General features: G+C 48.9%; 11 protein-coding genes across 11 annotated transcripts; 5 read left to right on the forward strand and 6 right to left on the reverse strand.

Moving 5' to 3' along the window:
• Positions 1-306: 306 nt before the first annotated feature.
• N7511_002608 (bifunctional hydroxyethylthiazole kinase/thiamine-phosphate diphosphorylase) lies at positions 307-2,174 on the forward strand (the record flags this gene model as incomplete). The annotated part of the gene is made up of 7 exons (XM_057125033.1): positions 307-403; positions 463-639; positions 693-828; positions 887-1,294; positions 1,344-1,720; positions 1,768-1,868; positions 1,920-2,174. 7 exons carry the CDS (start codon positions 307-309, stop codon positions 2,172-2,174), a joined length of 1,551 nt encoding a protein of 516 aa, XP_056987192.1.
• Positions 2,175-2,371: 197 nt separating this feature from the next.
• On the forward strand, positions 2,372-3,234 carry N7511_002609 (uncharacterized protein; the record flags this gene model as incomplete). The annotated part of the gene is made up of 4 exons (XM_057125034.1): positions 2,372-2,402; positions 2,462-2,477; positions 2,544-2,594; positions 2,682-3,234. 4 exons carry the CDS (start codon positions 2,372-2,374, stop codon positions 3,232-3,234), a joined length of 651 nt encoding a protein of 216 aa, XP_056987193.1.
• Positions 3,235-3,627: 393 nt separating this feature from the next.
• On the reverse strand, positions 3,628-5,230 carry N7511_002610 (uncharacterized protein; the record flags this gene model as incomplete). Its single annotated transcript, XM_057125035.1, has 2 exons — positions 3,628-4,973; positions 5,032-5,230. The coding sequence occupies 2 exons, from the start codon at positions 5,228-5,230 to the stop codon at positions 3,628-3,630; spliced, it is 1,545 nt and encodes a 514-aa protein (XP_056987194.1).
• Positions 5,231-5,874: 644 nt separating this feature from the next.
• N7511_002611 (SGNH/GDSL hydrolase family protein) lies at positions 5,875-6,867 on the reverse strand (the record flags this gene model as incomplete). Its single annotated transcript, XM_057125036.1, has 6 exons — positions 5,875-6,008; positions 6,062-6,355; positions 6,424-6,451; positions 6,518-6,596; positions 6,651-6,690; positions 6,741-6,867. The coding sequence occupies 6 exons, from the start codon at positions 6,865-6,867 to the stop codon at positions 5,875-5,877; spliced, it is 702 nt and encodes a 233-aa protein (XP_056987195.1).
• Positions 6,868-8,362: 1,495 nt separating this feature from the next.
• Positions 8,363-11,209, forward strand: N7511_002612 (putative voltage-gated chloride channel (ClcA); the record flags this gene model as incomplete). The annotated part of the gene is made up of 3 exons (XM_057125037.1): positions 8,363-10,558; positions 10,610-10,996; positions 11,051-11,209. The coding sequence occupies 3 exons, from the start codon at positions 8,363-8,365 to the stop codon at positions 11,207-11,209; spliced, it is 2,742 nt and encodes a 913-aa protein (XP_056987196.1).
• A 290-nt stretch (positions 11,210-11,499) lies between these two features.
• N7511_002613 (dihydrofolate reductase) lies at positions 11,500-12,288 on the reverse strand (the record flags this gene model as incomplete). The annotated part of the gene is made up of 1 exon (XM_057125038.1): positions 11,500-12,288. One exon carries the CDS (start codon positions 12,286-12,288, stop codon positions 11,500-11,502), a length of 789 nt encoding a protein of 262 aa, XP_056987197.1.
• A 459-nt stretch (positions 12,289-12,747) lies between these two features.
• Positions 12,748-13,377, reverse strand: N7511_002614 (RNA polymerase II mediator complex head subunit MED22; the record flags this gene model as incomplete). The annotated part of the gene is made up of 3 exons (XM_057125039.1): positions 12,748-12,933; positions 13,050-13,118; positions 13,189-13,377. The coding sequence occupies 3 exons, from the start codon at positions 13,375-13,377 to the stop codon at positions 12,748-12,750; spliced, it is 444 nt and encodes a 147-aa protein (XP_056987198.1).
• Positions 13,378-13,663: 286 nt separating this feature from the next.
• N7511_002615 (spliceosome-associated CWC15 family protein) lies at positions 13,664-14,751 on the reverse strand (the record flags this gene model as incomplete). The annotated part of the gene is made up of 8 exons (XM_057125040.1): positions 13,664-13,681; positions 13,733-13,768; positions 13,828-13,998; positions 14,055-14,136; positions 14,189-14,473; positions 14,525-14,601; positions 14,662-14,684; positions 14,742-14,751. 8 exons carry the CDS (start codon positions 14,749-14,751, stop codon positions 13,664-13,666), a joined length of 702 nt encoding a protein of 233 aa, XP_056987199.1.
• Positions 14,752-14,805: 54 nt separating this feature from the next.
• On the forward strand, positions 14,806-15,993 carry N7511_002616 (exosome non-catalytic core subunit RRP45; the record flags this gene model as incomplete). The annotated part of the gene is made up of 3 exons (XM_057125041.1): positions 14,806-15,152; positions 15,207-15,326; positions 15,384-15,993. 3 exons carry the CDS (start codon positions 14,806-14,808, stop codon positions 15,991-15,993), a joined length of 1,077 nt encoding a protein of 358 aa, XP_056987200.1.
• A 952-nt stretch (positions 15,994-16,945) lies between these two features.
• On the forward strand, positions 16,946-21,078 carry N7511_002617 (aminophospholipid-translocating P4-type ATPase DRS2; the record flags this gene model as incomplete). Its single annotated transcript, XM_057125042.1, has 2 exons — positions 16,946-20,179; positions 20,230-21,078. The coding sequence occupies 2 exons, from the start codon at positions 16,946-16,948 to the stop codon at positions 21,076-21,078; spliced, it is 4,083 nt and encodes a 1,360-aa protein (XP_056987201.1).
• Positions 21,079-22,391: 1,313 nt separating this feature from the next.
• On the reverse strand, positions 22,392-22,601 carry N7511_002618 (uncharacterized protein; the record flags this gene model as incomplete). The annotated part of the gene is made up of 2 exons (XM_057125043.1): positions 22,392-22,460; positions 22,482-22,601. The coding sequence occupies 2 exons, from the start codon at positions 22,599-22,601 to the stop codon at positions 22,392-22,394; spliced, it is 189 nt and encodes a 62-aa protein (XP_056987202.1).
• Between the last annotated feature and the right edge of the window lie 2,300 nt (positions 22,602-24,901).

Below are 24,901 nucleotides of genomic sequence, written 5' to 3' on the forward strand. Positions count from 1 at the left end.
AAACTCGGAAGTTGAACGAGAGATGCCGTGGACTCCGGAGTTGTTTGATATTGTTTCAGAGGAAGAGGAATCGATGGAATTGTAAAGAAGAATGCATGTTAACAATGGCATTGTCATGCAGCTTCGTCGTTGTGGTTTCGATAATGTCCCAACCGTGTAGTTGTAACCCCACCGCGGGCACACAAGCGGCAGGAATCTTCCTTCTGCAATGAAGAGGGCTTGAAGTGTTGTACGAGTATAGCCGGTCTCAAGTTGCCTTTTTAGTTCTTCAGCAGTTTTATTCTCTTTTATATTTGTCCGGACATCATGGTCGACCTCTCACTATATCTGGTGACGGACTCCACCCCGGCCATCCTCAAGGGCCGGGACCTCTGTACAGTTGTGGATCAGGCTCTGCAGGGAGGTGAGTGTAACCCAGTGCTGTGAGTACTTTGGAGCAGTCGCTCAATTGACCCTCTGCAGGCGTAACGGTTGTGCAATACCGGGACAAATCTAACGACACCGGAGTCCTGGTCAAGACTGCTCGGGAACTGCACCAGATCACCCAAAAGTACAATGTGCCGCTTCTGATTAATGACCGAGTGGATGTTGCTCTTGCCATGGGAGCTGAGGGTGTGCATCTCGGTCAAGATGATATGAGTAAGCTATCACGGCTTCATTTGAGATATTTATACTGATAATGTAAACCACAGAGTATGAGGAAGCCAAGAGACTCCTCCCCGAAAATGCCATCATTGGAATCAGTACCTCTTCAGTGGAAGAGGCCAAGAAGGCCATTGCAGATGGTGCTGACTATATTGGAATTGGTACAATGTTTGCCACCCCTACGTATGTCCTTATTCGACCCAATTTGAAGTCAGACTATATGGCCACTAACAATTCGCAGCAAAACAAACACCAAGTCAGTCATTGGAACTGCGGGCACTCAAGTTATCCTTGATGCCATCAGTGATTCTTCCGTGGGCACCGTTGCCATTGGCGGAATCAACCACTCTAATGTACAGAGAGTCATCTACCAGTCTCAGTCTCCAAAGAAGGCACTGGACGGAGTAGCCATCGTTAGTGCTATCATGGCGGCCGATGACCCCACGGCATCCGCCAAGCACTTCGCCGAACTCATCAAGAACCCTCCTCGCTTTGCCGTGGCCTCCGCTGCCCCCCGTGCTAATGAGGTCGAGACACTGTTGACCGAAGTCCCCCAAGTAGTCCGCAAGATGGTCGAAGTACACCCTCTAGTGCACAGCATGATCAACATTGTTGTAGCAAACTTTGTTGCTAACGTTGTTCTTTCGATGTAAGCACCTCTACCGAGCAAAATGTCTTCTTATGCTAATACCATCTAGTGGGGCATCCCCAATCATGTCCCCATATGGCGATGAAGCCACAGACCTGTGCAACCTTGATGGCGCACTCCTGATCAACATGGGAACTCTAACTAGCGACAGTGTTTCCAACTACCTCAAAGCCATCAAGGCATACAATGAGCGTGGTAACCCGGTCATCTACGACCCTGTCGGTGCCGCTGCTACCCACATTCGCCGCAATGCGGTTTCTCAACTCATGGCGGGTGGCTACTTTGATTTGATCAAGGGCAACGAGGGCGAGATTCGTCAGGCCTGGGGTAGCAGTGCTGTTCAGCAGCGCGGTGTGGACAGTGGACCAAGCACTCTGGACAGCAAGCAGAAGGCCACCCTGGCCCGAGACCTTGCTCGGAGAGAGCGTAAGTCAATTTCCAAGTATTCGTTCCTCATCTCTAACATGTCATAGGAAACGTTGTTCTCATGACCGGAGCCACAGACTATCTTAGCGACGGCGAGCGAGTCATCGCCGTCGAAAACGGTCACCCGTACCTTGGCCAGGTTACCGGAGTATGTATTCTTTCTCGCCATTCTTTATCGCAGACTAACATGAATCCCTAGACCGGTTGTGCCATCGGCACACTTGCCGGCTGCTTCCTCAGTGCCCATCGCTCGGACAGACTCCTCGCCGTGCTATCTGGTATTCTCATGTACGAGATCGCCGCTGAGAATGCAGCTGCCAGCGAGCATGTTCGTGGCCCCGGTAGCTTCGTGCCCGTATTCCTTGATGAATTGTATGCTATCCGCACTGCTGTGGCCAAGGGTGACGATAGCTGGTTTGCTGGCCGTGCTAAAGTGCACGAGATTAAGTTGTAGACCTAAATTGCCAGTCTAAATGTATAAAAAGTTGAATTCCTTCCCATTCCTCATTCAGATAAACGGAAAGTCCATTTCCCTCGGCTCCCCCCGCATCTCCGACTCCGATTCCCCGCGGCCGCTAACATCTCCTCTTACTTTCACCTTGGACTTCATTCTGTTCATACCATTCCCCCCGAATACCCCATTGAACAATCATGGCATCAATCTCGCGCGCATCGCGCATTCGTAAGAATCCCAACTCTACCTCGTCCCTCTTCATTACACAACTAACACAATAATCACAGGCAACCCCGCGCTATTGTACGCCAACCCCCAACCAATTACACCAAAAGGCTCCCCTCAAAACAAGCACTAACGACGACACAGCATCTGCGATATCCAAGAGAAATTCCGCGGAATCTACGAGTTCCCCAAACTGTACGAACAAGCCAGCCCCAACCCTAATCCCAACCCATAAACATACAATGCAAAGAAACCAATCTAACCCAACCCCCCACCCAAAAGCATCTCAACAACCCAAAAACTGCTCAAAGCAGCAACGGCGCTCCAAATCCCAGTCTACGTAACGACCCAAAACAGATCCAAACTTGGCAACACAGTGGCAGAGCTGCAGCCACACCTAACGGGCGCGAACATCCGCGCCGACGTGGACAAGACGCTTTTCTCGATGATCACTCCTGAGATCTCGAACTTGCTTCCGCAGACAGGTTCCGGCTCTGGCTCCGGCTCCGGCTCCGGGCATGCAAGTCAGGCGTTGGATGTGATTATCGTTGGGATAGAGACTCATATCTGTGTGACGCAGACCACGCTTGATTTGTTGGAGCGCGGACATCGGGTGTATGTTCTTGTGGATGGTGTTAGTAGTATGAATTCTGAGGAGAGGGGGATTGCTTTGGCTAGGCTGAGAGATGCGGGGGCTATCATTACGAGTAGTGAGAGTATTCTTTTTGAGATTATTGGGGATGCTGGGCATGAGCATTTTAGGGCTGTGAGTGGGTTGGTGAAGGAGAGTAAGGAGGAGACTAAGGGGGCTCTTGGGGCTTTTTCGAAAATTTAGGGTAGAGTCGTCGGTGTTCCTTAGGGATTGTCATGGTACGTTTGATACTAAGAAAGAGCAAATGTTTGGCATGGACCATGTAGATTAATTTGATCTTTTTTTTGGGTTTTTTGGGTTATCTTGTTATCTCCTGCACGCCATGCCTTGTTCTCAAATCAGACACGCAGAGATGGATTTCTCGCTTGGGCCGATGCAAATCCATTGTCAAAGACCCAGCACCTGCTCCTACTCCTGTGTCGCCATAACCTGTCGTTTCCCCTGATGTTGCGATTTTAAAGCATGCGTCATGGGGAATTTCTTCGTTGCTCGTCATGTGAAATCGTAAACCCGAACCCATTCAAGGTCCAGATGTCATCCCAAATCCCCAAGACAACGAATCCTAGTCTGTTTCATCTAGTTTGAACCTCGCTGGGCGGGATTGAGCCATCCAAACGCCGAAGCACCACCGACTGGGTTGAGGGCATCCACGTCGGAGGGGTTGGGTGGATTGGCGGCGTGGCAGTGTGGCTTTTCAGCAATGCCGTCTGTGGTGCTGCCAGGTAAGGAAGGGGTGGTGCGAGCGCTGGACTTGACAGTTCGGAAGACTTTCATCTCGCGTTTGTCGGGTATCTTGGTGGCCTTCTTTGTTTCCCGTCTCCACGAAGTCCAGGGGGGCATATTGTCCGTCTTGGGGGGTGCAGTGGTCTGGGCGTTCGTGGCAGTCTCGTGTGCTGCAGTTTCAGTGAGGTCATCGCCATTAGCGCGTGGCTTCTGGTGACCACCGTTTGCACTGATTGGGAGGCTGGCAGAGAAAGAGGTCGAGGATGGAATGTTAGAAAGGCCGTGAGGGGGACGAATGACACCAGGAGAGGCATGTCCATTAGTGTGGCTTTCTAGCTGATCCTGATTGCAGGCACTAGGAGAAGTGCAAAGTCTATTAAAGACAGTGTCCTTCTCAGGACGCACAAGAGGAACAGACACACGGTTGCGGTCATCATCCACCATGATCAACTTGTCGAGTGAGAAACAGATGTTTGCATTGTGAGCGCGCAACACGTCACTTCCAAGAATAATTTGAATGGTGTCGTCGGTGGGCTCAGCCTCGCGAACGATGAAGCGAACTGTAACAGCAGGAACTTGGTGGATAGGAGTACCAGGGCGCGAGGAGGCTTGATGGATAAGGGCCTCGGGAAGATAAACCGGGAGCTTGATATGTGATACATCATCTTCGTGCGTGATCAGATCTTCCATCCCAAGATTGCGAACCAAAGTAAGGCTCAACTGCGAGATGTAAGAGCCAGAGCAAACAGCAGCATAAAGTAAAGAGGAATTGGTGAAGTCGTCACTTATCCAGCAGCGAATGATAGAAGGCACAGGGCCAAGCAAGAAAAGAGCAGGCGGGGGGATCGTTGGAGAATCAAGCGAGATGAGACCAGACAGTCGGGTAGTGTTCAAGCGCAGGCTGTTAGTACGTGCAGAATGGAGAGAGTGGCCACCGTCGGACTGATGAGAAGAGGTCCGCTCAAGGAGGGGATGGCTGCTCAGGCCGCTGCCAGTCCGAATAGGTAGTTCGGTGCTGGTTCGATTGGTCTGGCCATATCCATGAATGGCGCTCTCATCAAAGCGAACGCTATTCGCACGAGAGGTGCCGCGCCGAGGCTCTTCGTCCACGTCAAACGCCACCGCGGAGGTAGTCATGGTGGAGTGATGACCTTGGTCAAATCCCTTGAAGGCGTCGGGAGGAGAATGAAAGGATGAGTCTGTGGAGAATTATTTAGTAAGTGGTGAAAGGAAGTGAGAGTTGGGATGCATTATTACCTGGAGCTGATGTGCCTACCGAACTCGGAAAAGGCGACGTCGGAGCCCAAGGGCTTCTTAGACGTGCATCCTCGTCTCTCCGGCGCTCCAGCTGGGCGATTCGTTCCCCTTGCGCAATATTCGATATCTGAAGGTCTTTCAGCTCCTCAAAGACACGCCAGATATCGTCCCGGGAGGCGAAAGGATACTGAGCATCCATCGCCTGTGAACTGAGTGATGAGGGGACTTTCAAAGATGAAAGAGTGCGGCAGTCGTATCAGATAGTATCACGGTACGTGTCTTCACTCCTAGTCTGGCAGTTTCAATTCAACTCCTCTATCCTCTCTCCTCCCTCCTGCGACTATCTGTGAGACGGCCCACCGGCCGTCCACCCTGTCTTTAAAGGACAAGTGTAAAACTCGATCAATCTGTGCGATGTGATGAGTGTTGGCGTGATAGTACCGATGGTCGAGCTTCACGATGGGGTGCCGGAGACAGTCTTCGGAGGTTCAATAATCGCGAAATGGAATTTGGTGACGTAGAGAAGGAACGCGCTGTCACGGGATCGAATGCGGAGAAGACGAGGTCGTAAAGTCTCGGCTTCAAGGTTGGAGATGTATGGAAGAAGTCGAAAGCTGAAGCTGGAGTTGGAGTCGGAAGTTGAAATTAAAGTTGAAGTTGGTAAATGGGGGAAGTGACCCAAGTTGGAGAGGAACGTGTGGACTGCGGAGAGGGGCTGGACCGCTTACTCCACTAACGGTTGTATACTTCTGTTTTTACTTGCACTCTGCTCATCATCAAATGATGTAGGATTATCATCTTGTTTCTCTAATTACTAGAAAGCAGTCTATTTCCCCAATTTCTTTATTTCGGGGCATCAAGCCATGACGGGAACACCATTGGCAGGTTATCGGGCATCTGATCAGGCCAATGAGCCTCAATCACCTTCATCACTTCATCATAAACAATGCGGTACCCAGCAGGAGTCAAATGTAATCCTATTAAAGTTAGCATAAGCCAAAATCCCCCAGCAGAATATGTATCCACGCACCATCAGTAAGAAGACTCGAAAGAGTCTCAGAATTCGGAGCATCACGAGAGCCCACCAAAGCCTGTCCCTCTTTCCACCCAGTAGCCTTCATAAATGCAGGCCAAAGATCCGCCACAGGGATATTAAGTTCGGCACCAACTTCCCGCGCAGCATCGGCATACAGTCTAGCCCCACTGGCCGTCCGGCTTGGGTGCGGAGAATCTTTTGCAGCATCAAAACTTTCCAGCTGATACTCATTAATGGGGGTGGGCTCATCAAGATGATCCGCGGATTCTGTGCGCGCGTTGCTGGGTGCTGAATAATGGTTCTCAGGTTTTGCTTAAATGTCTCCACAGGTACATGCTGGTCATGGCCGGGAACACAGGCATCATTGGCGCCGAAGAAGATTGTCTATCCGATTGTTCAATTGGCAATTCTGGGCGGGGATTTGGAATTGGACTGGTTTGGGTTGCTTACCATGAAGCGTACGGTGGCTGTTTCTGGGCGGGGGAAGAATTTATCAAAGACTTTGACAGCATGTGCGGTGGTATACCCGCTGGTTGGGTTTGTTAATACTCGGTCTAGACTGTTGAATGTTCGAAAAGCTTACGCAAGGCCACGGTTAACCACATCTAGTCTTCGGCTGTAGGCTAGTTGTCTATAAGCAAGGGCAGCGTACAATCTCTAGTTGTACACTTACATTCTTGAAGTGCGGCGTGGAAAGCGAAGCCTAGTTCTTGGTTGCAGGCCATCTGCGTGATGGAGTCGCCGAAGAGAATAAACTGGTCATATGGCTTGAACAAATCATCTTGAGCTTCTGAACCCATCTTGAATTGATTTTCTGGATCACAGGAAACAGCGGGGGAAGTGAGTGGGAGTTGGTGGGAGACGAGGCTTATAAGAGATAGGAAGTGGGGGTTTGCTCCGTGGACGAAAGGGAAATCAGTGGAGCTTCGCTTGACCTCAACACAACATTGGATAAGACATATATTGTAGTTATCCTATGTTCTGGACGAAGCAGTTCATCTAGAATTTATCCACCAATTGTTTATTCCGCTAGTATGTTTGCATGGGTTTGAGTTGATTTCCACCCCCGCACCAGGCTCGAGATAGTTAGGTGGAGGATAATATAAGACCCAAGTAGCGGCGAATGTCAGGGAGTCGTGATCTTTGAGACTATATCTATATACCTGCAACCATCGAGACTAACGAATTACTTAAAACCGGGTGGTCGATCACATCAACCAAAGCAGGGTAATGCCTATCGGAATATGCCCGACGAACCACACCCTAATTTCACCGAGGCTGTCCAGACTGGCCAGATCTATGCTCTATCTCGGGGTACACAGTGGTGCAAACCGATAACGCTCTCCAATATGAATGATTACCTGGGTTATATAGACATCCCTCATACACTTGAGCACCTGGGCAGGAATGTCGGGTTATGAAGCATGCCAAGAGATCAGCATTTCACAGCGATCGGATTGGATGCATGGATGATCCCTTTAGGCCGAACAATGCCCCAGGTAGAAAGATAGTCCCGATATTTCGAGATCATGAGCATCATGCGGTGATAATAGGGCTAGAATAGTCGGGCTAGAATAGTCGGGCCAAGTCATAATCGAGTTCAGATGACAGTCACTGGATCAGTCACTAAGCCATAGGGTATCCTACCCAAGGCCACTGGGGCATACTGTTAGCTGTGAGATTGGCCATGTCTCTATGCATGGACCCTGAGTCCCGAGCACAGGGTGAACAAGGTTGCCGAGCATGACATGACGCATCTCATCAAATCATGGGCAAGACATTCCTCACCGTTGACTCGGAGCTCTGAATTCGCCGCTCAAGGCGCTTTGCTTCGGGGGAGGATCGGCGGGAAACGCGGGGAGGGACGGAATGGCTTTGATATCTCCAATCCAGGGATCAAATCACAAGGGAAAGATGGGATGTTGAATACAGAATAAATTAAAGATGTGCAGTGGACAGAAGTTCGAGTCCAACGTCAACATGCACAGTAGCGGGTCAGACTGCACTTGCACCTGACGCGTCCACTATAGCGTCGATCACCTGTGTTCAAAGGGTTCCCGCTTTCCCTCACCTCCTCTGATCTACTCTTATCTCTCTTTTCTTTCTTTTCTTCCTCTTCAGGCTTAGAAAAGTGAGAGAAACGATATGCGTCCCGGTCAGTTCACCCCTTAATCTTGCCCGCGTGAGCTCGGTTCCTCCGCGTACACAACGTGGAAGGGAACATATTCCAACTACAGCTGAAACTGACCAGTCTCAGCCCCACTGCCTATCATTGAAGCATAAAGACTTCACGACATGCCCCGATCCCTCCCCAAAGCTAGCTCTGCCTCGTGCGAGCAAGAGGAGGTCGAAAACCCACATACCGCTCGAACAGCACCACCCTCCCCGACAACCTACAGACGAGCCCAAAGCTACCTTGCCGAACCGCACACCGGCTACCAATCACTCGATGCCCCACTAGAAATCACAGAAAATACAAGCCTTTTGGGCTCTGCCCAGGGGTCGGGCAGACGAGCTCCGCGGCGGTCATACACCAGCACCTCTGGTGCGTCGGTTTTGGGCACGGAGTCATTGCGGCACCTTCTGGCTTCCGGGAGTCTGCGTCGAACACGGAACCACAGTCGAGCTAACTCGGTCGGCAAACGGCTGAGCCGCCGGGGGAGTATTGACGACGAGAACAGACCGGGTAGTGCTCCGGCGTCCACCAAGGATAACCTCACTGCCTCATCATTCCTGGATGAGCGGACTTGGTATGATCAATTTACTTCTACCGACTGGGTGCACGATAGTATCGCCGATGGAGCTCGCCTCCGCCTTCTCCGCCAACGGAAAGACATCCGCGGCCGACTTCTGGCTGCGTTCGATGGTGCCCAAGGGTGGATCTTGGTTGCTCTGATTGGTTGTATTACAGCTGCCATCGCCTACTTCGTCGATATCACAGAAGGCGCACTTTTCGATCTGAAGGAGGGCTTCTGCACAACCCGCCCGTTCAGGGGTCGACGGGGGTGCTGCGCGGGTTTGGCCGTTTGTGATGGATGGCGGTCCTGGTCGAGCATCTTCCGGCCATCCAATACTGACAATATATGGATTGACTTCTTCATGTTTGTAGTATGGGTTGTAGCTTTGGCTCTTATTTCTTGCGCTTTGACTATGCTCACAAAGACCGTTGTTCCTTCTTCTATCTCTCTCGCTACACTTGATGAGAATCTGGGAGCCGACTCCCATGGCACGAAATCTGCGAATGGACTCGCAGCTTTGGCCTCGCCCCTATCAGAGCCAGAGACTAGTCCGCCGCCACATGGGAGCTTTCCGAATTACCCTCCGCGCCCGGCTATGATTTATTACTCTGCTGCTGGCAGTGGAGTTGCTGAAGTCAAGGTTATCAATAGTGGCTTTGTCCTTCATGGATATATGGGACTGAAGACATTGGTTGTCAAGACCATTGGTCTCATATTCAGTGTCTCCTCCGGGTTGAGTCTTGGTAAGGAAGGTCCATACGTTCATATTGCCACATGTGTTGGCAATATTTGCTGTCGTCTATTTGCCAAATATAACCAGAATGATGGGAAGCGACGTGAGGTGCTGAGTGCAAGTGCCGCCAGTGGCGTTGCTGTCGCTTTCGGTGCCCCCATTGGTGGTGTTCTCTTCAGTCTCGAAGAAGTCAGTTACTATTTCCCACCAAAGACACTCTTCCGGACCTTTTTCTGCTGCATTGCGGCGACTCTATCTCTGAAATTCCTCAATCCCTATGGTACTGGCAAAGTCGTCCTCTTCGAAGTTCGATACTTGTCTGATTGGGAGATCTTTGAGATTTTCGTCTTTATCTTCCTCGGTGTAATGGGAGGTGCAGCTGGCGCCCTTTTCATCAAAGCGTCAAGCTTGTGGGCACGATCTTTCCGACGTATCCCTGCGATCAAGCGGTGGCCAATGCTGGAAGTCTTCCTGGTTGCCCTCATTACAGGTATCGTCAGCTTTTGGAACCGATATACCAAGCTTCCTGTGACCGAACTACTATTCGAGCTAGCAAGTCCATGCGAGTCGGACGTGGAGAGTACCGGGCTTTGTCCCCGTGAAGAAGGCATTCTTGATATAGTCCAGTACCTCATGGTAGCCTTGATTATCAAAAGTGTTCTGACTATCATCACGTTCGGTATCAAGGTTCCTGCAGGTATTTACGTCCCGTCCATGGTTGTTGGTGGCCTGATGGGACGAATTGTTGGGCACTTAATTCAATACTGGGCTCTGATGCATCCGACCTTCTTCTTGTTCGACTCTTGTCCAGCTGTTGGTGGGATCGAGTCTTGTGTGACTCCAGGCGTCTACGCTCTTATTGCTGCTGGTGCAACTATGTGTGGTGTGACACGATTGTCTGTCACGCTAGCTGTCATTCTCTTTGAATTGACGGGAAGTCTCAATCATGTTCTACCGTTCTCTCTGGCAGTTCTCTGTGCCAAGTGGACGGCAGATGCTATTGAACCTCGCAGCATTTATGTAAGTTGTTCCTCTGCTATCTATCATGTCTTACCCGTACTGACTAAATAGGACCTCTTGACTGATATGAACTCCTACCCATTCCTCGACAGCAAGCTCCAGCCAACAACTGATGCTGAGCTGGGAGATATTGTCCGTCCAGTCCGGAAGAGCCGGGTCATCGACATCTCCGAATCACCATTCCTCTCTGCCATACAGCTTCGTTCAAAGCTGGAGCATCTGCTCATGGCTGGTGAACTGGACAGCGGGCTCCCAATCCTGCGTGACGGTGTCCTCACGGGCCTGATCCCGGCACCTGATCTCGAATACGCACTAGATAGCCTTGGCGAGGAAGAAGACAATACAATTTGTCTGATGGCCATGGATGCCTCTACCGCTGTCTACGATAGTGAGAATGATGAGGCTGAGCAGGTTGACTTTACTCGATATATCGATCCGGTGAGTTTGAAAGGTGCCTCTGGCTGTGATACCTTCTAACACGCTCCAATATAGGCTCCGATTGCTCTTGATGTACATTCTCCCATTGACCTAGTTTACCAATGCTTTGCCAAGCTTGGTCTTCGATATCTCTGTGTTACGCAAGGCGGCAAATATGCCGGCCTCGTGCACAAGAAGGCATTCGTCAAATTTATGAAGGAGACCAGTGAATAAGCCTTGTTATTCATCTGATCCACGATCGGTGGCTTCTTTTCTTCGCATTTGAGGGCGTTTCCTTTCCGAAGCATTTTGATTTCACTCGTTTCGCATAGCCTTGCATATTCTCTCACTTTACGTCTATATTCTGCGCATTTGAATTGCCTTGTCTCTCCTTTTCATGTGCATAGTTCTGCCATATGTCAGGTTGTGAAGACCAAATTATCATCGAACATATCTTATCAGCATCTGATCTATTGTTATGCTCACATATCCAACTAGAACAGGTTTTCCAGACTGAACCACCCCTAAACTTTCTCAAACCCAACCATCTGAACCTCAACATCTCCTTCACTCTTCCAACCCCCATCCACCTCCTCCCCAACCCACTCAGAAACCTCCGCAGAACTAGCAGTCCGCCACCCACTCTCCTCATCAAGCCGATCAACCGGGAAGAAAGTATCACAATCAAAAGACCCAATACCCCCATCAACACCCTTCCTAACAACATTCGTCATAACAACCCTCAAAGGCCGTCCCCTCAATCCACCCTTATCCTGCAACTGAATAGCAGCATTATAAATCTCCGCACCGCCAATAACAAAAACCTTCCCCAACACCCCCTTCTCCCCATACTCAACATCAAGCCGCTCCAAAGCCCGTTCAAGACTAGGAACGACAATCGCATCCGTCACCGGCTCAACCTTCTTCTCCTGCGCCCCTTCCTCCCTAACAGCAGCAGCTTCAGCCGCCTTCTTTGCAATCCTCTCCCTCCGCCCAACCAACTCCCCAAGAACCCCATCTCTAACAGAACCCGTCGTATCACGCGTAACAACAACACTAATCCGCTTCGCAAGCGGACGCAGCGAGGCAGGAACGGAATCATACGTCTTGCGGCCCATTATAATGGCATTGGTTTGGCCCGAGGCTGGTGGGCGCGATGTTACGCGCGCGAAAAATGTCATGTCTGTTTTTATGCGCGGCCAGGGGAGTGTTCCCTTCAGACCTATTCCCAGGCGTGTTGTTTCTTCTGTTGCGTGTCGGAGTGGGAGGGGCGTTGTTGCCACTATTAGGGTTAGGGGGTTTGGGTGTGGCATTTTGGCTGGTGGGTGTGGTGTTTGGATGGGATTGGATTGGATTGACTTGGTTGGGTTCGTGTGTGTAGGAGGGAGTGAGGTTGATGCGGTGTCGCGTGTCAAATGGTGAGGTGGGGGACTGGTCGCGTCGGGGAGAAATTGTTTATCGGCTTATCGCCCCGCATGGAGGCTTTCGCATAAGTTCAAGTTCAAGTTTAAGCCTTGGGTATAGGACTAGGAAGGCTTGGCTGATACGGTACAAGTCGTCGTTAAAGTGTGGGATTGAAAAGGTGCACAGACAGTAATGGTTACTCAATTAAAAGGAATGCAGATTGTTAAAGTGATATTCGTATCAAACAACCACATCATCTGAACGCCAGTCGTGACATACCCAGGGAAATATCCAGTATCAAGCCAAACTCCAAGCGGACTCAAGTGGTCCATGCAAATAACTCATGTCCCTCGCAAACAGCCTATCCCTCACCTCTCGACAGAGGGCATCAACAGCCCACCATCAATAGCCTTCTGCACAGCCTGCGCATCCTGCTCCAGCTTTTCTCTCCGCTGGACGTCGCGCTCATCTTCACCGAGTGTATCCAGCTTTCCGAAGAGCCATGTTTCTTTCATTGTTCGGGTTAGGCCGAGGAGGTCTTCCGCAGCGCGGATCTGGTCGTGGGATGTTAGCTTAGTTCTTGTTGCAGCTGGGACATAATCGATTCAATTCCTCAAGAAGATCGTGATTATGTTTAAACGCAGAAATGGAAGTCTTTGTATTGACTCACCAGTGCAGTCGATTCCACATCTAGCTGGTATGTTTCCACAGCCGTTGAGGTGTAGCTTAGGTTATCAACCTGGTTGAATTGTCAGTATATTGCTACCAAATTGCGATGAATCTGTTTGAGACAGGACACTGTAACTCACAGTGGCGGTAGCCATGATATTCTCAAATCGCTGTAGTAGTTGCGAAATATCGGTGTTGATGCGATCTGCCGGATACCTGGTATTAGCGGGTGTCAAGTAAACCACGGGGGGATCTCGCCAGAGGTGACTCAGAGTTTCATAGAAGGAAAACTCACTTTGTAACGCCTTAGCGGTAGGTTGGGACTCCATGGTTGGCTTCGTGGATTGAAGTCGAGACTTGATAGCAGGTGAGTCTTGTCGATAAGGATTAAGGCGGTGAGGTTGGAAGTATATCGAGAGATTCACTAGCGTGGAGAGCACCCGCGCGCACTTTCATTGGTGGGACCCGACTACTGTACAGTAGGGTCCTTCCTTGATATTTTTATATTACGTCTTCTTTGATGATAACTAACAGGTATGTAGTTCGTCTAGAGTTTAAAGACATTAAAGAAAGTATTGATTCGCTATGGTATCCTAAGTTATCCCCCGAGATCTTCTAACGCACGTATTTGCCCTTCAAAATCGTTAGTAGATGTAAAAAGAACCTATCAGATTCAATACGTACCATGAAGCGCTTGTGGAAATCGGAACGAAGGAGATCCTGTAAAGAAATAATCAGCATTGCTCTCAACACCAGAGCAAGATTAGGGCAATGCCTACGTTGACGAATTCCTTGCCATCTCGGTTCTCTGTGCCTCGAGCTTGGTTCTTGAACACAACGTCGTCGTCCCAGCGACGCTTCATGTTGAAGTCCTGCGAGTTGAGTAGAGGGTTTCCGCGGGCAATATCAACCTCACGCTGCTCCTCTTCCTCGGCGGCTCGTTCGCGCTCCTGCTACGTATTAGCCAGAGCCATGAAGATAAGTTCGACAAGTTCGACAACCGTACCTCTTTCTCTTTCTGCTCGAGACGTTCTCTCTTGATCTTCTCCAGCTCACGCATTAGCTCTGCTGCCTCGTCCTCATCATCGCTGAAATTGGTCAGTATGTATGCAGAAGGCAGAATATCCCGATTCGACCCACCTATCTTCGTCACTGCTGTCTTCTTCTGATCCATCCGAGTCGGCGTCTATATCACGCGACTCTTCCAATATGCGCCTCCGTTTCGCTTCTGGGTCCTCCTCTTGTAGTTCATCACTGGCATCTTCGGGTGCAGCCTCGAGCTGGCGCTTGGGGGCGGAGTCCGTGAGAGCTGGTGTATCGAGGGGAACGCCGTTCTTCTTAGCGAAGTGTGCAGCTTCAGCCTGGAGAAGCTCTGCGCGCAAGTCACGCGGGGCAGCATCTGCGTCGCCACCTTGTCCGGGTTGACTGAAATGCGTCAGTGAAGGTTACGGTAACCGCCAAGTAGGATATTCATACCGGGTCTTTAGGTGTGTATGGGCGGGAAGAAGTCTCTGGTGGTAAGCCGGCCCACGGAGAGCTTCTTTTCCTTGCGCCTGTTCAGTCAGTTAGTAGCTTATCTAGGGCGAAGGATGGTGAAAAAAAAGCTGTCGTACCGGATCGAACGTTGGTCTATGAGCTAGAAGATGTTAGACTGAGCTCCCAATTGAGGTGTCAGTGAAAGTCTTGATCTTACCTGTAGTCATGTTGGCGGGGGGTAAGTGAGAAATGAACTTCTGCGCTTCAACTCCGCGTTCAATATGGAAAGCCAACCTCTCCCCGAGGCGACGACCTCTCCCTTCACCGCCAACCAACAACGTACTCCCATTGGTTCTAATTTCGGACCAACTGTTCTTCCAGTGCGTTCTTTCAGACCGCCTTTGGCAGAACCGCCCAAAAAAGCAGCCAAGTTTGCTGCTCCCCGCGCTGAGGGCACCGCAAAGATGTCGAAGGAAGCTCAACTCTCCATTGCGGAGCGTGACTTCATTGTTGAGGCGCTCCGTGAAAATGTGCGGCTTGATGGCCGTCAGCCTACGGATTTTCGTCCCGTAGATATCTCATTCGGAGAAGAATATGGCCATGTGAAGCTGCAACTTGGCAAGACAAGGTGCGCACTACTCATTGACTCTGTGAACATTGCTCTTTCTGACCATATCTCCAGCCTTGTTGTTCGAATTTCTGCGGAGGTCACTAAGCCCCGCGACGAACGTCCGTTTGACGGACTGTTCAACATCAACCTGGAACTCACTTCCATGGGCTCTCCCGCCTGGGAGAATGGACGGTATGATAATTTTGGTTTCTATATCTTATGGTCTCTTTCTAACGACACCCTCTGCAGCTCGAATGACCTTGAGGCGTCTGCCACTAACACCCTTGACCGCGTCATTCGTCACTCCAACGCTCTCGATACCGAGTCTCTCTGCATCATTAAAGGCGTCAGCTGCTGGAGTATTCGTGCCGATGTGCATGTGCTTGACTACGATGGAAACCTTACTGATGCAGCCTGCATTGCCATCATGACCGGACTGCAACACTTCCGCCGGCCGGATGCTGTGGTCAAGGATGGCCGAGTCATTGTCTACGCAGTTGAGGAGCGTGTGCCTGTTGCCCTCAACATCACCCACAAGCCTCTTTCAATCACTTTTCACACTTTCAACGAGAGCAAGAGTGTCGTTATGGACGCTACCCTCAAGGAGGAGCAGGCATCTGAGGGAGACCTTATCATCGGACTCAACAGTGCCGGCGAGCTCTGCTACATGTCCAAGATGGAAGGTGGCCCAGTTGATCCTATGCTCATTGTTTCCCAGACCAGTCGAGCCTGGGAGAAGGTTAAGGAGCTCAACATCATTATCGAAAAGGTTCTTCGGACTGATCTGGCCAAGCGGGCCAAGGTTGGCATGGCTGATGAGTCGCGCGCTGAGAACGACCGGTTGATGGCAACCGAATGAACATGTAATACCACTTTGATGACCATGGGACCGGAGTCTAGTTTTAAGCCGATGCCCTGATATTTTTACCAAGCAAAGGCATTTTACCAATAAGAAATCATAGGAGATTTTGAATTCTTTCCATGCGAAGTTCACAGTATAGCACTGCTGCTTTTCCAGAAGTTCCAGATGCTGCACCATAGGTCAATCGGTGTCTGCATTTTCCCTGACAATGTTTCAAGTTAGCATATCTTGTATACAAAATCTTCAAACGCTGCATACCATTTTATTCAATTTTGGGCCTCTCTTTACTCAGCTCTTCTTCCCGAATAATGAGTGTCTTGAGTTGTCACTGTTTCAAACCGGTGGGCTAATCATGTAAGGATGTGAAAGGACTTGGGCGTTCTGTTGTAGCATGTGCACGGTAGAAAGAACAGCAATCTGGATGCCATTGTAGTCGCATATACTTATGTCGCAAATCAAAAACAAACGGTATATGTTGACTCCCATACGTGGTCAAAGATCAGACGGGTCTATCTATACCCACGTATGTCGTAGTTGGCGTTTCTTATATTGATGCCAAGAGGACCCCTATTCTTAGATCTGTTGCAGAATGGACACAGCCAAGTGATGTAACGACATATCCTGAATTGAATCCTAAAAAACACTTCCTACTAGCTATTTAATAATTAAAAGCAATCGAATATCCAGTAACTTACATCGTAGCTCGAATGTTGTGAAGCGCTTTACCGCCTAACGGGCCAAACATAGCTTAATTGTTGCCTTCACCCGCAAAGCCACCTCATTCCCGTCTCCCCTTTCATCTTTTTCAACTAGAATCAAAGCTCCTTTGATTTACTCTTCCTCGACAGACCTGGCGAATAGCTTTCTGTCGACTACGCTTCTTGATCAATGCCTCAGGGGCATCACTACTGCGCAACGTCAGTGAAGGTGTCAGCTTCCCCGCGGCGTCATGGCCAGCGGTAGGCCTCCAGGGTCGCATTCAGCCGCTGGTCGCGATGAAGACTTGCTGTTGGACTCCGGTCCCATATACAACAGTGGTCAAGGCCCGCCTGTGAATGACGAACACCTCCTAGAACGTTACAATATTGACGACTCCGACGAACCCTACTCGCAAACGCGCCCTTCGGTATCCTACGATAATTTTGTCGGATCGCGTGTACCGCCAGGTACAACGCTTCACAATGCTGGCCCCGGACCGGCGCATCCGCCTGTCAATCCGGGCTTGCATTCAAACGATCCCTACTCAAGCGGTTCCCGGGACCGAACCTACTCCCAGACTTCCGGATTGGGCAATTACCAGCGTTATTCCTTGGACGACGACCTCGACGATGCGCATTCCGGATACTATGATCTTGACGCCGATGACGACCGTATCAACCAGTCGCATGGTGTTCGAAGGGCAACTGAGCGCAACAGTATCCTCGGACTTGGGGGTGGCTTAATGGGCAAGGCAAAGTACATGTTTGGCATGGGGAATTCAAATCAATACTCGGAAATGGACCTCCCTTTGACAGAGGCTGGGGCAAGAAGGGCGACGGTCGATAGTGCTTCCAGTCACGCAGCGCCCCCGAAACCGCGAAAGAAGTTCAGCGCGTCAGATCTCAACATCTTCAAGCGGAGCAAAGCTGACCCTTCGACAATGGGACCGCGCATGATCCAACTCAACAATCCCCCGGCCAATGCTGTCCACAGGTTCGTCAGCAATCACGTTTCGACTGCCAAATACAACATCTTCACTTTCATCCCCAAGTTCCTCTTCGAACAATTCTCCAAATACGCCAACTTGTTCTTCTTGTTCACCGCCGTTCTACAACAAATTCCCAATGTGTCTCCGACAAATCAGTACACAACGATTGTTCCGCTCGCTATTGTTTTGGCGGTGTCCGCCATCAAGGAATTTGTGGAAGACTATAAGCGGAGGATGTCGGACAGAGGTCTCAACTATTCAAAAACCCAAGTCCTCAAGGGCTCTTCGTTCCACGAGACAACGTGGGTGGATGTTGTAGTGGGTGATGTGGTTCGCGTTGAGTCCGAACAGCCTTTCCCAGCCGACTTGGTGTTGTTGGCATCGTCCGAGCCAGAGGGTCTGTGCTATATTGAGACAGCAAACCTGGATGGCGAGACCAACTTGAAAATCAAGCAGGCCATTCCTGAGACTGCCCATCTGGTCAGTCCTAGTGACTTGAGTCGGTTGAGCGGCCGGGTTCGCTCTGAACAACCGAACAGCAGTTTGTATACCTACGAAGCTACTCTGACTATGAACGCCGGAGGCGGCGAGAAAGAGCTGCCACTAGCCCCTGACCAGCTCTTGCTTCGAGGTGCAACGCTTCGTAACACACCCTGGATTCATGGAATAGTTGTGTTCAGTGGTCATGAGACGAAGCTGATGCGTAACGCTACTGCAACTCCGATCAAACGAACTGCAGTTGAGCGAACTGTCAACATCCAGATCCTGATGCTGGTGAGCATTCTCATTGCTTTGAGTGTTGTCAGTTCCGTTGGTGATCTTGTAATTCGACAAACCCGATCCAATAAACTTGCTTATCTTGAATACGGAACAGTCCAGCCAGTGAAGCAGTTCTTCATGGATATTTTCACTTACTGGGTTCTGTACTCCAATTTGGTTCCAATCTCTCTGTTTGTGACTATTGAAATTGTCAAGTACTTCCAGGCTTTCCTCATCAATTCGGACCTCGATATCTACTATGACAAGACCGATACACCGGCCACTTGCCGCACGTCCTCCCTTGTCGAAGAACTTGGTCAGATTGAGTACATCTTCTCGGACAAAACAGGTACGCTTACTTGCAACATGATGGAGTTCAAACAAATATCTGTTGCTGGTATTCAATACGGTGACGATGTCCCCGAAGATCGGCGAGCTGCTATGGAAGATGACGGCGACGTTGGTATCCACGATTTTAAAACACTCAAGAGGAACATGCAATCGCACCCCAGCCAAAATGCCATTCGCGAACTGCTCACTCTTCTCGCCACCTGTCACACTGTCATCCCCGAGCGCAATGACAAGGATCCAAATGTGATCAAGTACCAAGCAGCCTCGCCCGATGAGGGAGCTTTGGTTGATGGAGCTGCCTCGCTTGGATATCGATTTACCAACCGAAGACCCAGATCTGTCATTTTCGAGGCCGAAGGACAGGAACTTGAATACGAACTGCTAGCAGTGTGCGAGTTCAACTCTACCCGAAAGCGAATGTCAACTATCTTCCGTTGTCCAGATGGAAAGGTCCGTATTTACACCAAGGGTGCTGATACCGTCATTCTTGAGCGATTGCACCCTGACAATCCTACTGTCGAAGCAACTCTTCAACATTTGGAAGAATATGCCTCGGATGGTCTGCGAACATTGTGTCTGGCTATGCGAGAGATCCCTGAAGATGAGTACCAGAAATGGTACCAGATCTTCGACAAGGCTGCCACGACTGTCGGTGGTAATCGTGCGGATGAACTGGACAAGGCGGCTGAGTTGATTGAGAAGGATCTCTATCTTCTTGGAGCCACAGCTATTGAGGATCGTTTGCAAGATGGTGTTCCGGATACTATTCACACGCTCCAGACTGCGGGTATCAAGATCTGGGTCCTGACTGGTGACCGACAGGAGACTGCCATCAACATTGGTATGTCTTGTAAGCTTATCTCGGAGGATATGACGCTTTTGATCATCAACGAGGAATCAGCAGAAGCTACCCGTGACAACTTACAAAAGAAATTGGATGCTGTCAAGAGTCAAATAGCTTCTGGTGATGCTGAGCCTTTGGCTTTGATTATCGACGGACGATCTTTGACATTTGCTTTGGAGAAGGATATGGAAAAGCTGTTCTTGGATCTCGCGGTCATTTGCAAAGCTGTTGTCTGCTGTCGTGTGTCTCCCCTTCAAAAGGCGTTGGTCGTCAAGCTTGTCAAGCGGCACTTGAAGTCTCTCCTCCTGGCTATTGGTGACGGTGCCAATGATGTGTCTATGATCCAAGCTGCCCACGTCGGTGTTGGTATCAGTGGTGTAGAAGGTCTTCAAGCAGCACGATCTGCCGATGTGGCAATTGCGCAGTTCCGGTTCCTTCGCAAGCTGCTCTTGGTTCACGGCGCGTGGAGTTACTCACGTATCAGTCGAGTCATTCTCTACTCTTATTACAAAAACATCACACTGTATATGACTCAATTCTGGGTAAGTCTGTCCTCTCCAACTATGTGAGGGCAATGTCTAACTTGCAACAGTATTCCTTCCAAAACGCTTTCTCTGGTGAAGTCATCTACGAGTCATGGACGCTCTCCTTTTACAACGTGCTCTTCACCGTCTTGCCTCCATTTGCTATGGGAATCTTTGATCAGTACATCTCCGCTCGCTTGCTGGACCGCTATCCTCAACTGTATCGCCTGGGACAAGAAGGACAGTTCTTCCGCAAGCACAGCTTCTGGGCCTGGATTTTGAACGGATTCTTCCACTCCCTTATTCTCTACATCCTATCTCAGTTGATCTACTTCTGGGATCTCCCGATGGCCGATGGTAAAGTTGCTGGTCACTGGGTATGGGGTGAGGCACTATACACTGCTGTTCTTGCTACTGTCCTCGGAAAGGCTGCTCTGATCACAAACGTGTGGACCAAATACACTTTCATCGCCATTCCTGGATCAATGTTGCTTTGGTTGATCTTCCTTCCGGCTTACGGTTACGCCGCCCCCGCCATTGGATTCTCCCGCGAATACTACGGCACAATCCCAGTTCTCTTCGAATCTCCCATCTTCTACTTGATGGCCGTTGTCCTCCCTGCCATCTGTCTCATGCGTGATTATGCATGGAAGTATGCCAAGCGAATGTACTATCCCCAGCAATATCACCATGTGCAGGAGATCCAGAAATACAACGTCCAGGACTATCGCCCGCGTATGGAGCAATTCCAAAAAGCCATTCGGAAAGTCCGCCAAGTACAGCGCATGCGCAAACAGCGTGGTTACGCCTTTTCCCAGGCTGACGATGGTGGTCAAATGCGTGTTCTCAACGCTTATGACACAACTCGCAGCCGTGGACGGTATGGTGAGATGGCCAGCTCTAGGCCTTTGGCGTGATGATTGGTTCGCCATGGCTTGAGCATTCTGCATTGCCAGTGGCCGTCATCTTCGACTTGATTTCCACCGCGCCGTTATCTTCTGCATCATTGCCAAGTAATTGGTAGATCTGTATCTATGTGTATCTTTTTATGTTTTCCCTTTCTCTTTGTTTCTTTTCTCTTCTTTTCTCCGGATTTGTTCTTGTAGCAGGTGTGGAGGCTGTGACATATTTTATCTTTCTGTTTGCTTGATGTGTCTCTAGGCGAGGTCTGAATTGGACATGATGATGCCTAGTCTCTGAACAGTGTAGATATCGAGTATATGTTGCAATGGGTCGGAGGTTGGGTTACGATGGCTTTATGTGTCGACGGTCTCGCCCATAGATTTAGGTAGTTGATGAACCATGGTGTTTTTTGATATGTTTTTCTTGAGCTTGTCTCGGTGTTACTCTCGCATTTTGCCCCACGACTACGATATAAGCTACTATGTGGTTCACGACCTCGGCGTTCAGACCAATTTATATAAAATCAAAATCGCTTATGATATAAATGTAAAGAGTTAATCAAGTTGAGAAAGTCTCACAGTGAATTTCTTCCAGATATTCCGACAGAGGATCCTCACTATATGGAACCCACCAGTTGACCTCCCGTCCCACTAATTCTAGACACTACAACTACACACTTGACTCCCAGACAAAGCTATTCCCTGATTGGTATTCATTCTGACCGTAGATGACAGGATTCTTTGAGATGAAGCATGATTGTACGCCAGGGTATTACCTAAGTCTCTGAAATTTCCACTTGTCTTCCTATTCCTGCAAAGTAGATCAAGAAACACCTAGAATGTTGGTCTTAAAGGTTGCGAAGCGCTCGATCATAGGCTGCCCTAATATGGTGGAACTAGGGCTGAGCCGAGTCCTTGTTATGTATAGTCCATTTGCTAGAGGCGATTTATTACCTTATCACAAGATATATGTTTTGACTTGATATCTAAATGACTGAGTCCTGCTGCTCGCATGAGGGGGTAGTCGCGATGTGCTTAGTTGTTGCGAATGGCATTGTAGGCAAAGGGTCGATCTAGGAATTTGTGCGTGAACGACAGTAACACTTGCGTGATTTTATATTCACAGATGATTCTGACTACTTATTTCATGGTGATAATGCCCAATTTCGGGTCTGAACTCATTCCATAGCGGTGATAAATACAAAGAACCTCTATCTTCACGATCTCTATATCTCTAGAAAACTCATGGGAGTTTTCTTTTCCAGAGCAGAATAATCAATTGTGCACATTATTAAGCAACTCAAAGCGCATAATCATAAAGATGTCGCTTATACCTTGCAAGCTGGGTCGCCCTTGCAATCGAGCTGGGACTTTTTTAGCTCTAGGTCCCCGCCAACCTATACCAGAAAATGACTCACGTAGCAGCATGGTGAAATAGCTCGAGGAATAAGAGGTTCATTTTGAGAAACCTCAGCGGCCGGAAGGGCAGCAGCATGCGCAGCAGCAGCAAGAAGGCTCATTGCGATGAAGAACTTCATGATTGGTATGGGAAGTCGAAGATGAAGCGAATTTTTTTGAGATGAGGCTGTTGAATGATTTGAGATAGAAGGGAAAGTAGGCAGAATAAATATACCAGTGACAGTTTCTGGTAGATTATTTAGAGCTGCTTGTCGGCATCACACCGAACTGATCGACAAAGAAGATTAACCTATTATGGGTCCTTGCTCCGCGATTTGTATTCCAATGAGGAAGGCCTTGTACATGTCTCAAATCGAAGTGGGGAGCTGCGTAGGTGGGTATACTAAAATGCTTCTGGAATCCAATCAACTTCTGTAAAAGAATCTGATACCGTAGGACCCTTGCCCACTTCTCCTTCAGGCTATGTCAACGAGCTGGGCTAAAGACTTCAATTCAGGATCAACCGCTTGGCTTCCCTTTCTTCTCGCTGTCATGATTTGATGATCGTATATATTGTCATATAATCGGGAATATCCCAATTGATTCGCTTTACTAAAAGATCATCGAGATCATACGATTTATGAGCTGTATCATGCTGATGAATAATGCACAGAGGCCTGCACATTTTATTAGGTTATTCCGTTGTAGTGATATCACCATCGGGGGATTTCTGGATTGGGAAGTCTGCGACGTCGATTTGAACTTCCGAGACTAATTATGGCTGCCTGCTTCCTAATCAAAACTCTAGGCCATAAGAACTTTGAAATTATGATTTAATAACGTATGGATTAATTTCAGCTGAGGCACTCGGAAATTGGCAAGAAGAGATGAAAAAGAGACACCAAAGCAGGACAAAAATGATATATGAAGCATGTTCAATCCAAGGCTTTCGTATCAATCAGCCTAATAAGCAATTAGTGAAAGATTTCGATGCCTAAATGTAAATCTGGAAAATATTTCATAACCTAACACGGAGCACGGGTCTCCTATAGGTGGCATTTTTAAGTATAAGACACTTTTACTTTGAACTTTTTTTCCCTTGGCCCGGGACTCACGCGGGTGAGACACGAGTTTGAACATTACCCCCAGCTCGTATATAGGTTGTTTAGTAGGATGAAAGCACTCGGCGCTCGACGAAGCATTCTGTGTCAGGTATAGACAATATTGAAAGGGTGAAATGAGAACACCCCGTCTCACTTATCCTAGCTGACCATATAAGCCCTGTGCATCCAACCTGACAGAGTTTCTTTGTGGTCCATTCTCACAATATAAGTAGATAAAGAAACCAAATGCTACAATGACTGGAGAAAAAGAACTCCATGAGGTATAAGGTCTAAGCCTCTTATCACTAGTTGCAGGTTGGTGCGCGGTCTGTCGACACCGACATTTGAAAGGTCTCATGGATCATCTGAGCGTCGAGAAATACGAATTGACGTGGCATCGAGTTATGTAAAATGCTTGATTTGATTGGTGGCATGAGTAGCAGTGGGCTTATCGTTGTTATATTCGGCCGGTTGGAGATTATTGTTGATCAGTATATTGCGGTTTATACGATCTCATGATATAGGACTCCAAAAGACTGAAGCCGAGCTCAGCCTCTAGGTAGCCTGCGTGTGTGGTTCGATCCGGCAGGCTTAGAAAAAAAAAACGTTCAAGAAAGACATTCGTTAGTTCTATATGATGGCTCCGAGCGGGGATGCAACAGGTGAGTATCGTATTTAGGATGTAAATTATAGAAAGAAAGCTAAAAATGCCATTCTAGTTTGAAGAGTGGCCCTCAAGAAATGCTCGTCACACATGCTGTTAAATATGATATCGTAATGTCTCTCGCGCACGAATCAAGCCGCTGAACTCATGTGTGAATTTGCTCTTTGTCTAGATTTATGTGAGATGATGACAGGATGAATTAGAAGCCGTCGAAAATGCAACGTGAGGTGAATTACACATGTAGTAGTTGCAACCTCTTACACGCTGATGATGTCCCTTTCATTTGAAGATTTGATATTTTTAATATCATTTTTTCCTGTTTTGCTCAGCACTTGCGGTATTGTCACTTTGAAAGGATTAAATTATCATTTTAGGGTACGGTAGATGTTCATGGAATTGAAATGAAAGTAAACAAGAAAGCGTAGATGCAGGTTTTGGTCCATAGATCTCAAGTCACCCGTGTATAGGATTCGGCAACTGAGAGGTTTAATGATATAATAGAGCAAATTAAGCTCAATTAGTATAACTGCAAGTGGAACGTAAATGTTATTAGATGACGTGGGAGACATTGGCCCCCAACCAACAGCGCATTCACAGACCAATAAGACCCACAACAGAGACCACACCAAAGGCAAAGGAAGCCTCATGAGAGGGTCAGTAGGGTTGACAATCA

The sequence above is a fragment of the Penicillium nucicola genome (genome assembly GCF_028828085.1).
Source record: "Penicillium nucicola strain IBT 29836 chromosome Unknown utg000002l, whole genome shotgun sequence".
Lineage (NCBI taxonomy): Eukaryota > Fungi > Ascomycota > Eurotiomycetes > Eurotiales > Aspergillaceae > Penicillium > Penicillium nucicola.